Source organism: Xenopus laevis, chromosome 9_10L, assembly GCF_017654675.1.
Source record: "Xenopus laevis strain J_2021 chromosome 9_10L, Xenopus_laevis_v10.1, whole genome shotgun sequence".
Taxonomy (NCBI): Eukaryota; Metazoa; Chordata; class Amphibia; order Anura; family Pipidae; genus Xenopus; species Xenopus laevis.
Genome location: NC_054387.1, coordinates 61746709 through 61764945, shown reverse-complemented (window position 1 = coordinate 61764945; position 18237 = coordinate 61746709). Strand labels below are relative to the sequence as shown.

General features: G+C 42.4%; 1 protein-coding gene across 1 annotated transcript; it reads left to right on the top strand.

Moving 5' to 3' along the window:
• Positions 1-1462: 1462 nt before the first annotated feature.
• Positions 1463-17840, top strand: lct.2.L (lactase, gene 2 L homeolog). Its single transcript, XM_018236846.2, has 17 exons — positions 1463-2099; positions 2559-2629; positions 4982-5062; positions 5425-5527; positions 6786-6864; positions 7679-8369; positions 9642-10287; positions 10462-12021; positions 12628-12896; positions 13039-13329; positions 13841-14039; positions 14370-14572; positions 15665-15771; positions 15857-15991; positions 16117-16337; positions 16909-17145; positions 17349-17840. The coding sequence occupies exons 1-17, from the start codon at positions 1490-1492 to the stop codon at positions 17576-17578; spliced, it is 5733 nt and encodes a 1910-aa protein (XP_018092335.2). The 5' UTR covers positions 1463-1489; the 3' UTR covers positions 17579-17840.
• Positions 17841-18237: the final 397 nt, after the last annotated feature.

Sequence of the window (18237 nt, the reverse complement as noted above, 5' to 3'; positions counted from 1 at the left end):
AAAAGACAGGTTCATTAAGCATAAAAGTGTCATTAAGTTGGTTAAGGAATCCACTCCCTTAGTGCAACACTGTAGGGAACACAATCACAACATATCGGCGTTGCGTTTAATGGGGATTGATCAGATATCTTCCTCAATGGGAGGTGTGGATAAGAATACTTTATTATTGCGTCGTGAGGCGGAATGGATATTTCGTCTTAATACAGTAACTCCATTTGGACTTAATGATACATTAAATTTATCTTGTTTTCTGCAGACTAGATGAGAGGTCTTTTGCGGACTCTCTTGCTCAGCCTCTACATATGTCGTGATCTCCGGAGTAAGTACTAAATAAGAATAGTTTTGTTTTCTTGATTTATTTTTTATTTTTTATTTTTTATTTCTATTTTCAACTTTTTATTTATTTTTCCAAAAAATTTTTTTTAGTATGATGGTCAACTGATTGATCCCTCTGACAGTTTTTTGACTATTGTTCCGGTCAACTATCCTTTAAGGAGACCCCCCAGTTCATAGTTTTCTTAGGATCTATATGACTCACGCTAATAGAGGGTTACTACATTTAATCTTGTATTAATGATGTCTTATTGGGATATACTTATATAGCCAGTTATTAATTAAGATTATTTACTGATATATTAATGATGATTTTTTGTTGTTTTTTAATAGTGATATGTCTTCATAAATACGGTTGATGATATTCATTATATAATGTGCAACCCCTTTTTGAGCGCATCCGCTTTGTTACTGTGGTGGACCGCAATTACGTTCCAGTTGTATCTACGGATGATGCTGGTTCTCCTTTGGACGTTGAATAATCCGGAAGTGACGTCAGGGAAGTGGTTGGCGTCTGTGAAATGTTGAATGTAGGACGCACGCTACGTTGGAACGCATTTGCGTTCCACCATGATACTTGATGACGCTACTCTTCCCCTTGTGACCAGAGGGGCGGAAGTGACGTCAGACGCCGGATCCCTGTCGAATGGACTCTACATGGACTATAAAATGTGACAGACAGTAAGGCTCGTTCTGCCTTTTTTGATTTTTGTTAATTTTTTGTGCCCCTGATGAAGACCCTTAAGGTCGAAACGCGTTGGGCTCATTATGCTTTTGTTCTGTAAATTTTCTTTTTTTGTGTTAGTTTCTTTTTGTGTATAATAAATAAATTTTTGCTTTTTTTGAAATCAGGTGTGCTATCCAATCCTTTGCAGTAATAATATATAATAAGTGAGAAGCAGAGTCATGGTTGCTCTGTCTCACCAGCCCTTTAATATCTGCCCCAGTTAGGAGGGTCGAGGATATCTCTCTGACAAAGAGTTAAACCAATATATTAATTTTCCTTTGAATCCTTTATGAATCGGCATGTGACATCTCTATAATTGTGCTTCGTAGCAGTTTTCTTATCTCCACTGAACATAGTTTAGGTTAAATGTTAATTTTATGGCCCCTACCATGCTATAAAAGCCTGGGCACTTCCCCAGCCAGACTATCCATGATGGGAGCATATAGGGTAGGGCTGCTACTGACACTGCTGCTCTGTTCTATGTGTCAGGAAGCCCATAACCTGATACCCAATGAGAAATTAGTTGCCCTTGCTGGACCAATACCAAGCAATTTTTTTGGGCAATTGAATGAGGGAAATGAAGCTGGAGATATTGGTTGCCATGATGTCCTTTTGCAGAAACTTAGAGACCAGCTGCCAACTCTGCACCAATATGGGGCCACCCATTATAAGCTGAACCTACAGTGGGCTGCCCTGTTCCACAAGGGCTATGATCAGACAGGGCAGGTCCAGTGCTATCGCAGTCTGCTCCAGCTCCTGGTCAGTGAGAACATTAAACCTGTGGTCATTCTGCAAGGAGAGCGCAGCAGTGGTCTCTTGCTTTCTGCTAGCAGTAGCCAAGTCGGCAGTGACTTAGCCAATCAGTATGTGGCCCATGCCGACTTTGCCTTCAATGTGTTTGGTGATTTGGTTCAGACCTGGATTACCTATGATGTCCCCACAGGACAAAGCAGAGAGGTGCCTCCTGAAGGCCTGAAGACCCTGCTCCATGCCCATGAGAGAACCCATAACTTGTACAGAGGCAAATACTCTTCCAAAGGTGAGATGCTCTTTATTAGGACTTGTTAAGGAAACTTAGAGAAATCCATGTCCCAGTCATTAGTCTATGGGGCACCTGCCCCCCTTGGGTTGTAGGGCCCTGACAGAGAAGAAGGAGGCCAGGAGGGAATGGTCATCCCCCTGATCCACCTTGCTTATGGCAGATTATGCCAAAATCCATCCCATGTTCCATCCAAGCCCTTTCCCCCACAAGGCTTCTGCAACATTAGAATTGCACCTTTACATCTCTTACACTCCCTTCCCAGAGCAACTGGTCTTCTTATTGGAGCACCTGCATCCTATGAGCAATACGTTTTAACAAGCTCCTATGTTATTAAATTAGCCCTCCCATCTGTAATTGGCCCCATCATGTCATTGTTTTAACATCTAAATTTTGTATTAATTAATTAAATGTAATTTTGTACATTCTGATTTCTTTGTCATGTGTTTCCTTTCCAAGGTGGAAAACTGTCTGTTGCCATTGAACCGGCCTTGCTGGAGCCATGTCTGTCCCTTCAACCACATTACCGGGTAAATGTCAAATATTCTGTCTATATTAGTGTTAGTCATTTAGTTTGTTTAAAAACATTCTGATCTGAATCCCTACAACAGAAGATTAAAGGGGAACACCACACAAAAAATTTAATGAGCCCTAAATGCTCTATGCCAATATCTGTTGTCACTGCTTTACAAATATTTCCATCTAACCAATGTTAATTAAATAACAAGACTGAACACCAAAACTTGTGGAAAATAAGAGGGACCAGAGGTCACAGCTTTATTAGACATTTAGCATATTAAGTCCTCTCCACCAAATGCGGCTCAGTTGACATCATGTCATTCTTTAAGAGCATCCACCAAGGAGGAGCTCAGAACCCTTTGCCTTGCTCTCCCTAGTTTCTCTCTTCTCAGTGTGCCCCATACCTCTCCATACCTCAGGTTTCCACACAAGCCTAACCAAATTCAACCCATTTAAATCATTTAGAAACCTATCCTAAATGTACAAACCTGCCTTAGTTGCCTTTGCTACTATTATCTTAGTGAGGTCTATTTGCTTTTGCCCAGTTACATAACTATAGTGTTGGCCACAGGGGATGAGGGCCCTCTGCTTTTGCTAACTAACTTGCCAATCGTCTATTGAATATTCTACCCCATGGGAATCCCCCTGCCAGCAAAACTGAGGGTGCCCCGGGGTGCCTGCAACTCAAAGTTACTTTCTTTTTGGGCCATATTCCCCTAATTAGAGCCCTATCCTTTTCAACATTTAATATTTGTAGCCTGCATAAATTACACTGTTTACTGACAATATGTCTAGCTCCATGTCAGATTTCAAAATTAAATATTAAAAAATCTTCTCATTACAACTCAAGCACTTTGCTGGCTACCATTAGGGCAGAGACACATGGTCAGATTCGGAGAGATTAGTCGCCCTGCTACAAATCTCCTCTTCTTTGGGGAGACTAATCTCCCCGAACTGCCTCCCCTGCCTTCCCCCTGGGTAAAATGTAAATCGCCGGAGGGATGGCACTCGGAGCACTTAATTTTCCAAAGTTGCACCTTGGGCGACTTCGGTAAACGAATCGCTCCGAGTGCCATCCCTCCGATGATTTACATTTTACCCAGGGGGAAGGCAGTTCGGGGATTAGTCGGCCCAAAGAATAGGAGATTTGTAGCCGGGGGACTAATCTCCCCGAATCTGCCTGTGTGCCCTGACCCTAAACTTTAATCTCATCCCCTCTCATACCTGCCTTGAACCAAGGGGAGGGGGTTGAAAACAACCATTTAGATAGACCCCCACCCCCTCCCACTGGCAGTCAGCAACACCTAGCCCCAAGAACAATTGGTCTAATGGGTTTCCATTTAAAGCATCACAGCCTTCTTTCTAAGCAACTTCACAATATCCATTTATCCCTTATTTTAACTGAGTTTATAGTTATGTCGAATTGTCATTGTTATTGTCTGACACTGATTCTGGACACTGCTGGTTCTGACACAATATGGCACCTGCTAGCTGTTTAACAAGCCTGTCAAGAAGCATGCATAGAATTGTGGAGTCTTGACTGGAGGAAAGCTGATGTCTGTTAAGCTGGCCATAGACGCAAAGAACCGATCGTTCGAATCCTCGAACAATCAGACTTCCCCATCTCCCGACCTGCTACTTACATTCAGATCAAATAAAGTAGTAAAAGAACAGATCAGCCAATGTTCTGCCCTTGACAGCAATCGTACAAAAGTTATGTCCGACAAAACCTGGTGACAGTCTCCCTCTGAAAATCATCTGATCGGCAATACATGCAGAGATATTATCAGCAGCGACAGAAATCTTTTAACCTGTCCTGGGTGAAATGCTGTGTTTATTTTGGTGTGTGTGTGTGGGGGAGGTTAAAGTCCTTTATTTGCCCCCAACCAGATTTATTTGTAATTTTTTTTTTTAACAGATTTTCTTTATTGCATTTCAAACATCCAGTTACAAAGAAAAAGAAAGAGAAAGAGTCAAGAGAGATAGAACCTCGGGGTAAACCGAGGAAAAGGAAAGAGTAAAGAGGGGGAAGGGTCTCCCGCGTTCGGCTCAGAGTGTTACTAATGTGGGCTAGTCGAACTAGGCATCCCACTACGGGTAAAAGTGCAGAAGTCAGTTTCAGTCCGTATATATCGATAGGCCTCGGTCACATTTCACATGTTGCCTTTAGTAGATAAAATTTAGACGACCTTCAAACATTCTGGCCCACCCCCAACCAGGCATGCCATATCTTCCCAAATTTTCCTGGGCAGCCTCTCGCCATATATGTCAACTTTTGACTGGGAAGAACACCGTCGATTAGTTTTTTCCAGAAATTCAAAGTCGGAGGTATTTATTTGTAATTTAATTGTCTCTCTTTTCAGGACTTGGTAGATTTTGTTGCTCTGAAGATAAACTACAGTTGCAGGAATGGAATCAGCTTGGAAAATCCTCACGGGGAACAGGTACTGAAACCTCCAAATAGATATTACTGTAACACTCAATGGTTCCAAACCCCAGTAGGGGGCTAGAGGGAGAGGGGCAGCCTAAACATCAATCAAGGGGGCCCAGCCTGAAGGCCACTTAGGGTGAGATTTGGGGTGAGTGTGTCCTGGGTACCCCTGGAACTATAGCAGGGTGACTGTTACCCCAACGTCTCTATATATCTGTAACCTTTTTGTCTATGTCCAAACACATCTGGGATAAAAGTGTTGCTTTAATGTTTTAAAGGCAAAATGTTGCAAAGCTAAGAATACAATAGAATAAATTGATAATATTTTCGATGTAGGAACTGGGCATGGTGGCTGATGGGGTGTTTGTGTTACAGAGTATCTGGAAGGGACTACCAGTTCTGGTTTTCCAGCTGAAGGTTGACTGCTCTTCCATATCAGAAGAAAGTAAATATCTCCCAACCTATCAAGTTGCTGCAGGTAAGTGACAGTATCTACTAGAAAGCTGCCAGTTCAGTCATTGGTTATTGCTAAGAGTTCATTCATATTCTATGTGACTCCAGATTTGTTGTATTTATTGAAAATATCAGAAAATGTCAAGAGTATCAATCTGACTCAGGATGTCATAAACATGTATATTTTCCACCTGCAGAAATAAAAGATAGGTGCCTTTAAGTACATACCTTTTAAACCTTGATTAAACATTTCTCCTAAAACCTTATTAGCCCTGTCACTTCCAATTGCCACTGCCCAAGATAGCTGGTGGCATGGTGCAGGGAACTGCCTTATATCTGCTTCTTGATATGGACAGGGCTGTAAAGTGGCTATGCTCTAGTCCAGGAGTCCCCAACCTTTTTTTACCCCTGAGCCACATTCAAATGTAAAATGAGTTGGGGAGCAACAGAAGCATGAAAAAATCCCTTGGGTGCCAAATAAGAGCTGTGATTGGCTATTTAGTAGCCCCTATGTGGACTGGCAGCCTACAGGAGGCTCTACTTGGCACTATACTTTGTTTTTATGCAATTAAAACTTGCTTCAAAACATGGAATTCAAAAATAAGCACCTGCTTTGAGGACACTGAGAGCAACATCCAAGGGGTTGGAGAGCAACATGTTGCTCATGAGCTACTGGTTGGGGATCACTGCTCTAGTCCAATAGTGCTATCCAGCATGACTGCAGTCTGGGGTGTGGGCAGGCCGGACTGGCAATCTGTGGATTCTGGCAAATGCCAGAGGGGCTGCTATAAGGTGCCATAGAAAGTCAGTATTTAGTGGGCTGGTGGGGGCTGTTTGGGCCTCTGTGTGGGCTGATTGGGCCTCTGTGTACCTGAAATGCCAGGGCCTATTCTAATTCTCAGTCCGGACCTGGGTGTGGGGGAGGGGGTTAAGGTAGACAGGACTACTGTCAGGGGTCTAGTCATAATAAGAAACCCCCAACTAGCAGAAAAGTGTCAGGCTTTTCTCACAGGGGTGTTCTTTGGGTCAGTTTCAGGGGCATGGTTTGGAGAGATCCATCGGGCAAATAAAGAGCATGGCCAGGCACACGTGGTGATCTTCTATTCCTTATGGCAACTGTGCTTCTGGAGACTACACCCTCCTCTTATCTATAACAATGGCACCCACACAAGAGTATCTATAATATGGGGGCTCCAATAAGGGTGTAATCTTTAAATGTAACCAGACTTATTGCCCCCCCCAGCACAAATATGTAACTCATATCTTACCACTTTTTCCTTTAGATCTGAGTAACACCGGGGTGGTGTTTCTGGGGTACGACATCAGTGCCTTTGTAGACTATTCACCTATCACTAAGGAAAGGTATGAACACAGCCTGGCAGTGATGGTAGGGGACTTGCCTTGGGCACCAGAAGCTATTGGCTTGTCAGTGTTATGGCTGCTGCTATGCCTCAAAGATGTCTCAGAGTTCAAATGTTTAAATGTTCACAACCATTTATCCACTACAGGCCACTGTTTCCCTTGGGACCAAGGCAGTACATGGCAGAGTTGCCAGTATGGCTGCCTCCAGTCACAGGGATAAGCACAAATATATAGAAAAATAAGAAGGAATCATAATGTATGTCTGTGTATTTTACCAAATATGTTGTTTGTTGAATGACAGAATATACTAGCACTGTGAGCTCATATGGGAACAATGATCTGTGCTCTCACAAGGTGGTGGAAGTGGATTATCCTAAGTCTAAGAAGATTAATTATTGTTGCTGCATGTTATATGTATGTTATATATAAGTGCAGAACAAAAGTGCTAGTTACTGGAGGTAGGCCAAGAGATGTTACTGTAGTAGTCAAGTGGCGTTAGGACCATGTGGGCATGTTGATAACTCCCAATGGTTCTACTTTACATGGGACAGTCTTAAATCATGGACCCAAAAGGGAGGGGATTTACTGAAAGATGGGTGGAGTTTAGATTAATTGGCTGGATGTCTAATCCTAACTGGACACGGTCAGGCAGATTGATGGGGTTGCCTAAAATGTCCTTACATGTGGTTTGCAAAGATTGGGAGGAAAGGAGTGAAAGGAATATGTGATGCAACATCATTTCATTAGTATAAGAAATACACATTCTATAATTAAACATTAATTATGTTATGTTTTATGGTATGTCTCTTGATAGGGTGGAACTAGGAGCAGGGAGATCACCATCCTCAAGTCTAATCGCCCCTCGTTCATCCTACACTACAGTCTGGGACAGATTTGCTAACCAGGCCCCGACTGAGAGAGACTCCTTCTTGCAAGATGTGTTTCCCAATGGTTTTTGGTGGGGTTCATCTACTGCTGCTTTCAAAGTGGAAGGGGGCTGGGCAGAAGAGGGAAAAGGAGAAACAATCTGGGACAGGTTTGGCCATGAAAACATGGCTGCACAGAATTCAACTGCCAATGTGGCCTCCGACAGCTACCATAAAATTGACTATGATGTCTATCTCCTCAAGGGTCTGCAGTCTGGTGTGTACCAGTTCTCTATCTCGTGGTCCAGAATCTTTCCAAAAGGGGTAATATCCAAGGAGAATATAAAGGGGGTGGAATACTACAATAAGCTAATCAACAGCTTGAGAGTAGCAAACATCGAACCAATGGTTACTTTGTTCCACTGGGATTTGCCCCAACCTCTTCAAGACCTTGGGGGATGGACAAACGAGAGCATCATTGATGCCTTTGTAGACTATGCTGATTTCTGTTTTAGCAGTTTTGGAGACAGAGTCAAACACTGGATCACGTTTCATGAACCGTGGGTCATCAGCTATGCAGGTTATGGCACTGGGCAGCACGCCCCAGGGATTAAGGACCCTGGAAACGCTTCTTACAAGGTATGTGCTCAGACCTGTGGAATAAAAAGGTCAGTATATAGGTAAAGGGCACATGTTATTTATAACAAGGTGAAAGAGTGAACCCTATATACATTAGTAACAACAGGAATGCCTATACTTTACTAATGCGGGTTCTACTTTTAGTGATGTTGTCCTATTATGATCTACAACCATTAAAGCATTGTTAGCATTCTGTTCCATGGAAAATATTACTTAAATATTATACTGATTTATGAGAGTTCTGATGTAATTTCTGTCACATGACTCACTAAAATTTGTGTATTATAATAAATAAAGTACCCCCAGTTGTAAAATATGAGGATATTAGAAGTTACCTCTGAGTTCCATGACCTGTTTATGGTCATGAAACTCCTCGGTAACTTATAATATCCTTATATTTTACAAGAGGGGGTACTTTATTCACTATATATTTAACAAACAACTATTTCTTATGTACCTTGACATAATAAATATCTGAATGAAAATAATCAAACAGGAGGGTGATATAGACAAACTGTTTGTTGACAGTGTCTTGAGATCTACTGATCACCAGCTAAAGGTCTACTGGTAGATCCCAATCTACCTTTTTGAGTTACCATATTCACTCTAGAGGTCATTGACCTGATTCTCAAATGAGTTTGGTTAGTTAAAAACCAGGCCAACTAAACTGATCAACTACCTTAGTGCTGTCTTTGGGGTTACAAATAATTGTAACTGGGACCCGCGTGATGATGTTGATGAAAAGTTGACCTACACCCGACCCTAACCTGGCCATTTGGAACCCGCACCTGACCCTAACTTGGCTTACCCCCACCTCACCGAAAAGGTGGGGGTAAGCAGGCGCGGAAGTATAAGAGGACTCCACCACTGGTGGCAGTGGGGAATAGTTAGGTCACAGGTGGGATGGGTGCAAGGGGAAGTTCAGTTCAAACCCGCCAGACTCTGGTAAACCCACGGGCTTCGGGGGCTGGCCTGCACATCACTACTGCAGAGTAAGTAGGAAGATTGGGGCAAAACAGGTACAGCAGAGCTGGTGACAGTAACACTGAGTTGCCCAACTTGCTTCCAGTGTGCTTGGGAACAATTTTTGGATATAAGTACACCTGACAAAGTCCTGCTGCCTTTAAATATTCAAATTAGGATTTGGATATGGTTTGGTATTCAGTTATACCTTTAGTGTAGGATTTGGTATACAGCATACCCAACTCATTCACATTTACTATCTAGTTGTATGTAACATTCATTTTTTTATTTTGTTCTCATGTTTTTAAGGTGGCCCACAACATAATCAAAGCTCACTCAAAAGCTTGGCATTTGTATGACGGCAAATACCGTGCCCAGCAGCAGGGTAAAGTGGGAATCTCTCTCAACTCAGACTGGGCCGAGCCAGCATCCCCTACTAATCCAGCTGACGTTGAGGCATCTGAGCGATACCTTCAGTTCATGCTGGGCTGGTTTGCACACCCTATACTAGTCGATGGTGATTACCCAGCTGTTCTCAAAGCCCAAATACAGAAAAAGAACCAACAGTGCCCTGGGATAGTCTCCCAACTGCCCACCTTCACTGAGGCAGAAAAATCCAGCATACGAGGCACTGCAGACTTCCTGGGCATTTCCCATTATACCTCCAGGCTGGTGAATGCATCTGTTAGTGCAACCTGTGTCACTGAATATGACAGCATTGGGGATTTTAACCCTTATGTGGACCCTTCATGGCCTGTGACCTCCTCTCCATGGATCTCAGTGGTTCCTTGGGGGATCAGGAGGCTGTTGAACTATGTGAAAGAGGAGTATATCACTGGTGGTCTGCCAATATACATAACAGGAAATGGGATGCCTACTGCACATGATGTAGAGCTGTACAATGACCCAAACAGAGTGGACTATTTAAAGGCCTACATTAATGAGGTCCTGAAAGGTAATGTCAGCACAGAATGCAATGTGATTTTTATAAAGCAGAGCATTGAGAATGGTACCTATCTCTTGGCTTCTCCCAATGCTTTCTGGGTTTTAAATTGTTATGAGTAATTAGGGCCATGCCTTATAACACAGTGCTAATAGTGAATAATCATGTCATCCTCTTCCTTTGCAGCTGTCAAAACTGATAATGTGGCTGTCGAAGCTTACATAGTCCGCTCCCTCCTAGATGGATTTGAAGGCCCCCAGGGTTACAGCCAGAGGTTTGGGTTACACCATGTGGATTTTAAGAATGGGAATAGGCAGAGGACCCCTAAGGAATCAGCGTATTTCTTCCACAGAATTATTGAAAACAATGGCTTCCCTATGACAAAGAAGACAAATGTTGTGCCATCAAATTCAAGATGGCCGTTAGCAAAGAAGTTACCTGCCCTGCCTTCTTCTGAAGTTCCTTCAAAGGCCAAACTTGTATGGGAAACATTTTCAGGGCAAACTGATTTTGAAAGAGATATGTATTTTTATGGCACCTTTCCAAGTGACTTCCACTGGGGGGTTTCAAGCTCAGCCTATCAGATTGAAGGTGGATGGAATGCTGATGGGAAAGGGCCAAGTACATGGGACACATACACGCAGATTCCTGGGAATATTTATAATAATGACAATGGGAACATTGCCTGTGACAGTTATAACCAAGTGGACTCAGATGTGTACATGCTGAGGTCCTTAGGAGTGACAAGCTATAGATTCTCCTTGTCTTGGTCTCGGATCTTCCCAACTGGCACCGGCACGCCCAATGAAAAAGGGGTGGATTATTACAACAGACTTATCAACAAACTTGTAGAAAACCACATTGCACCAATGGTGACACTTTATCACTTTGACCTGCCCCAAGTTCTCCAGGATATAGGTGGTTGGGAGGCCGACACAGTGCTTGATGCATTTCACAGCTACGCTGACTATTGTTTCAAGACCTTTGGAGATCGGGTGAAATTTTGGATGACTTTTAACCAACCCCACACTATTGTGACAGCTGGGTATGGTCTGGGGTCAATGCCACCTGCATTAAAAGATGACCCAGGATCTGCTCCTTACAGGGTAGCTCATAATCTTTTGAAAGTCCATGCTAGAGTTTACCATACCTATGACCAGCAGTATAGGGCAAGTCAAGGTGGTGTTATCTCTTTAAGTCTCAACACAGAATGGGCAGAACCCAAAAACCCCAAAGACCCAAGAGATGTGGCAGCAGCTGATAGATACTTACAGTTTTCACTGGGTTGGTTTGCCCACCCCATATTCAAAAATGGTGACTACCCAGATGCCATGAAGTGGCAAGTGGCCAATAAAAGTGAGTTACAGAACCTAAAATCTTCCAGGCTTCCAAGCTTCACAGAGGAGGAAAAGGCCTACATCCAAGGAACGGCTGATGTCTTCTGCATAAACATTTACACTACAAAAATAGTTCAGTATAAAACAGTATCCCTAAACCCGCCCTCTTTTGAAAGAGACAGGGATACAGTGGAAGAAGTCAACATACACTGGCCAACAATACCCTTTCTAGATCACAGAGCAGTGGCATGGGGGTTACGTCGGCTTCTTAACTGGGTGAAGGAGGAGTATGGAAATGTTTCAGTCTATGTCACGGAGAATGGAGATGCAACAGATGATGTACCACCAGATTATGATGACACCGCACGGATCTTTTACTACAAAACCTATATTGATGAGGCATTAAAAGGTAGCAAAGCATGGTATATGTAGTTTTCATTAATCACATTAGGAACCTCCCTCAAAGCTAATGTAGTACAAGCTCCCATAACATTTACCCAAGTACAGTGTTATGACTCTCTGTAATCCACGGGCTGCTCTCTTTCTTATGGCCATTGTGTTGATAAGTATGAACCAAGGAAAACAAATGTAATGAAGGCTGATGAGGTTTGGCTTACCCTAGCCATGACGACAGATCACTGCAGTAGGATATTCCTATCAGCCTAGGGACAATAAGCAGACAAAATTAGAGATCTGCTCCTGAGTGAATACTGGGGTAACAGCTGGATTCAATTACCAGAAGGGGGAAGCTAATGAACTAAAACACATAGGAATAATACATATTGAAATGTGCTGAGGCCATTGGGGGAGGGGAGGTAGAATAGAGAAGGGAGAGATGGTTACAAACATTTAAATATCAAGATAATTAACACAGGTGAGAGGGAAGTAAAGGGGGTAAATAAAGAGAACATAAGGAAGGAAGCAGTTCTGTACAGAAAGAGTGATACATGCATAGAACAGCCTTCCTGCAAATGTGGTGAGGATTATTTAACTAAATTCTAAAATGTGTCCGCAGCTTACAGACTGGATGGTGTAAACCTAAAAGGCTATGCACCCCGCTCCCTCATGGACTCCTTTGAATGGAAATCGGGCTACAGAGTAAGGTTTGGCTTGCATTATGTGGACTTCAAAGAACCCAGCCGCCCCAGGACCGCAAAGCACTCTGCTATCTACTACGCCCAAGTCATACGCAACAACGGGATCCCACAGGACAGGGAGTTAGAGTTCTTGTATGGGGAGTTCCCCAAGGACTTTGCATGGAGCGTGGCCTCTGCAGCCTTCCAGGTAAGTAATTTTAGAGCACTTCATTTAGCTGTCCATTACACTAATGGTAGGGGCTGCAGAAACACTGGACTGATTGTTGGCTAAATTCTGAAGCTCTGATATGGCTAAAGCAAGTCTTTGAAGTACTGTTGTATCTCTCCAGATTGAAGGAGGCTGGAGAGCAGATGGGAAAGGACTGAGTATCTGGGACCAGTTTACACACTCGCCATCCAGAATCGAAGATGACAGTAATGGAGATGTAGCCTGCAATAGCTACAACAAGATGGAGCAGGATTTGGAAATGCTGAAGAACCTTAAAGTCTCACATTACAGATTTTCGATATCTTGGCCAAGAGTCCTCCCAGATGGAACTGTGCAGTCTTTCAATCAAGCTGGTCTGAATTATTACATCCGTCTGATAGATGCTCTTTTGGCTGCCAATATAATACCCCAGGTAATTAAATTATGTATTTGTGATATACTGATCAAAACAGTACACCACTGCTATTTATGTACATGTAGTTCAGTATCAGCTGAAGCTATGTAGCATGGACATCCCTAAAGAGAATGCATGAGCAATCAAAGCATAAAGCCCCATAGCAAGAAATCTATGCACATTTGCACTGGTGCCTCTAGAACTGGGCAAAGACATCACCCTCATATCTTGCTATGATTTTCTGTATTTAATGGCTCAGGGTCGGCTCTATTTCCATGGTCAGTAAGAAGGCAATAATATAAAGGGGGGGTGATTATGATGAATATGGGCAGAAACAGGTTGGCCACTAAAGGCATCTGTTGTTCCATCAAATTGCTTTATACTACTTGCCTTTGTCCACACCGAAGAACACAGTGTGGAAACATCTGAACCTTTTCTGTCAGGTCCAAGCACCACCAATAGTAGATGCCATTAAACAATACAATCTTTATAACAGAATTACAATTACCCCTTTTTTTGGCATTTACAGGTAACCTTATATCACTGGGATCTTCCACAAGCCTTACAGAATGTGGGTGGTTGGGAAAATGAAACCATGGTGCAATGGTTTAAAGAGTACGCAGACCTTATGTTCCAAAAACTGGGAGACAAAGTCAAGTTCTGGATAACATTCAATGAACCGTACATTATTGCCCTCCTTGGCTATGGCTATGGCAACTTCGCTCCAGGTAGGTGGCAGATTCACACCAATAAGTTCTCACTGACTCTGAAAGAAGATCTGAAAATATGTAATGTTTTAGCACCAAGGGTTTGGCATAGTCCTTATACTGGAAGTCCTTATCTCATTTCAGATGATTATCCATATAGCTGTTACTATAACTGATTGGAGGGGACTCGAGCCCAATTGGTGGCCTGCAAGTTAAAGCTTAAGGATAGAATGGGCTGGGTTCCATGAAATGGAAGATCATCTGTAGAGTACAAAATAACTGTTACTATATTGGCCAATCAGACAGTGAACTTGTTATAATCTCACTCTTTATTTGTTTCATTCTTTTAAGGTGTTAATGAAAGAATAGGAACTGCTCCCTATGTAGTAGGCCACAATGTTATCAAGGCTCATGCGGAGGCGTGGCATCTGTACAACGATAAGTACAGGGCCACACAAGGAGGCCTCATCTCTATCACAGTCAACTCCGACTGGGCAGAGCCAAGGAACCCCTACAATCAGGAGGATGTGGAGGCCGCTAGAACATATATGTCGGTATGGAAGCAACCATGTTTGGAAAAAAAAAAAACAGCCACCATGAGGTGCTTTTCAGGCCTGGACTGGGAGTCAAAATAGGCCCTGCCATTCCAAGTACACAGAGACCCAAATAGCCCCCTACCAGCCCACTATATGGTAACTTTCTATGGAACCATACAGCAGCCCCTCTGGCATTTGCCAGAACCCACAGATTGCCAGTCCGGGCCTGTGCTTTTATATCCACTTGGGACCTTTTGCATTAGCTCCTTTAGGATCTTCACCAAAGTATACATGAATCCTATGTTTTCTAAGCTTCCTCTAATTCTCTGTATTTTTTGCTCTTGGGCTGCTTTCTTTCCCAAGGCAGGAGTTTGGTTTGGTCAAACTGAGCAGCTGGTTAATGGGTTTACTCATTGCACTGATCTATATGGCCCTAGGCCAGTGTAAAGTTGTCTTACAGAGTTTGGCCATGGAGATCAATACAACATGAAAATCTCATCAGCAATAAGCAATTAATTAATAGAACAAACATGGGTCATTACAATAATAGACAATTAAATACAAAGTACAGTTGCATAGATTCCCTAGAGCTATGTCAAAGAAACAAGAGTATCACAGTCCCTGCCCGTAGAGCTTACAATCTAAATCTAGTTATTCATGGGAGGTTAATAATGGGGGCTAGTGAAAAGCAACCCGAGTCATCCAATGTAGGGTTTTTATTTAATTACTATTTACTTATTTCCCCAGAATAATTGACTTTATTGCCAGAGGCCTGTGGCTACTGGACCAAAAGAGATTGAAATCATGTAGAATGTAGAAACAATCATTTATATGCAATTAAATGACTTAAGGGGCAAAGGTCTGGTGAGGTGTCCAATGGGGGTTAGACGATGCATTCCTTCTTTATTGCACCTTATCTCTGGGAGAGTCCATAGTATCGTGGAGGTATAAAGCAAGCGCTTATCAGCACAGATTGAAGATATTTATTGAAGTCAAAGTGCCACATGATTTGCAATGACAGTGGAGGGGAATAAAACATGAGCAAATTCAAACCCATCTTCCATTTGCACTTTTTAAATAAACTGTCCTTTTGTCTTTTCGGTATGTTAGTTTTTTTGCGGCTGGTTTGCTGATCCCATTTTCCATGGAGATTACAATGAGGTCATGAAATCCAGGATCCTGGAGAGAAGTTTGGGTCAGGGGCTGACAAAATCCAGGTATGCGTTTAACGTGCCTACATGTGGCAACATCACTGTTTCATGTTATAGGAAGGATTATTTATTTTTGTTTATTTTCTGACAGACTCCCAGAATTCACAGAGAGCGAGAAGCAAAGAATTAAGGGAACCCATGACTTTTTCGGGCTCAATCATTATACCTCTGTGCTCACAGCGCCCCTGAACTTCCCAGAAGGAGACCCAACATATGACGCAGACAGGTGATAACCCCTGATTTACCCACTGATAATATTCAGAGCAAATGATTGGCAACATCCTTAACTGGCACATACTTATCTGTCTGCTATTTTACTGTCCCAATAACGTGCCTTTCTGTATGGTATAGAGGTACATCTGTGATCAGCGATCGGACTTGGCTCGGTTCCGGCTCCAACTGGCTGAGGATCACTCCATTTGGTTTGAGAAGGTTATTAAACTGGATTAAAGAAACCTACAACAACCCTCCTATTTATGTAACAGAAAACGGTATTTCAGAACGCGGGACCAATCTGAAGGATGTATGGAGGGAACATTACTACAAATATTATATCAATGAGGCACTGAAAGGTATAGGACCCATTTAGCATCAATGCAGTAATTACAAGATGGCTGCAATATTTAGCAGTATCCAGCCAATTTCTCCCCATTACTTTCCACTTGTGGGCTCAGCCCTCCACACTGCTGGGTTAATTGTTTGGCTGTGGGCCCTGCCCTCATCCACAAGCAAAAACCAAAAAGTAATGCAGTAGTTGCCTATACCCCAGTGAAAGACACTCTGATGAAGGCCAATGGCTCATTCATTCATATATTAACATTTCGTAATTGAGCACCATATAAAATACAGCACTGTACAGCCATTCAGCCCCAGCATTGAACATATTAAAAAAAAAAAAAAAAAAAAAACCAGTAGTTTGGGGCTGCTTGAAGTTGTATTTCAACAGCATTTGGAGGGCTGCAGGTTGCCCAGCATTGCTATATCGGATACCCAGATCTTGGCAGAGGGTAATGATACGTTCATTCCATTCTCATTTATTTTCCTTGCAAATAAAGCTAGCTCCCTTATTAATATTCTCCTTATAAACAGCCCTGACTTTGTTCTCATTGAAATTGGCCTGTGTTTCATTGTCCCATTTAACAGCTGTCAAGTATGATGGAGCAGACCTCAGGGGTTATGCAGCCTGGAGCCTGATGGATAACTTTGAGTGGGCAGCAGGATACACAGAAAGGTTCGGACTGTATTACGTTAACTTCACAGACCCCAGTTTGCAACGTATCCCTAAGGACTCTGCAAAATACTACAGATCTCTGATTCAGTGCAATGGTTTCCCAGACCCCAAAGATGGCACACCTCCTTGTCTCCAGCCTGAACCTGAAGGTAATCTCAAAGCAGCAATAGTCATATAACACTTTATATGGTTCCTCACTTACTTCTAATATCCTTATAATTTACAGCATGGGGGTACATTATCCCTTATAATATATAAGCGATACCAAATTCTCTGCCCTGTATGAATCAAAAGAAATTATATAGAAATCAGAGTTTATGCACGGACTGATATCCACCTTTTCCCCTAACAGGCACTACAGCTAAAACGACAGTTGACCAATCAGGTGTTACTACAACCCAACCTTTACAAGGAGATGAAGAAACAGTTTCCTTTCTTGGGATGGGAATCTCAGCTGCAGATGCTCAGATCGCCCTATATGTGGAATTTGCTCTCATGATCGCTGGCGTTTTGGGGATTATATTATTTGCTGTCCTATACAGCAAGTTAGCCAAAAAATCAAAGTCAGCTAATTTATTTTAATTGCCCGCACCCAGGACTGGAAAATTCTAGAACAGTTTTCAAAGTTCTGCTGATTTTTACAGGAAATGCAAATGATCCTTGTGTCGAAGCAGAAAGTGATGGCACCGCCTAAAACATAGAATTTTGGCAATGTTGATAGAATATTAGTCCACACAAACTCCTCTGTTTATTTGTAATAAAAAATTTACTTAATTTGGCCTTTAAAGTGACCTTAATATTGAGATGTACATTTACATTTATATTAAAAATGTTGTTTACAGTTTTTTTGCTTCTGGGTTGTTTGTTGTTGAGTGAGATGGAAAGTCAGTTACTTTCTTTCAAATATTTAAATGCTAGATTCTAATTCATCTTCCCAAACTGCTCTCTCTACCATGTTTAGGGGCAAAAAGGATTATGGGAATTACAGTGGAACACAGCTTTGTTCAACAGATCCAAGAGGGAAGTGGAAGGAAGGTATGGCCCCTATCACTTCACAGAGCTTTGATCCAGTGGAATTGCAGGATGCTCCATAGTAGGGATTCCTAACTTGTGGGGCTGGCTCTTCTAGGAGTGAATGCCTATTTGCCCTCCTATGTACTCCTAAGTTAAAGATTAATTATGGTAAGATAGGAATAGATATAAATGAAACAATGGCTGAAATAAAATAGCTTTGATTTACC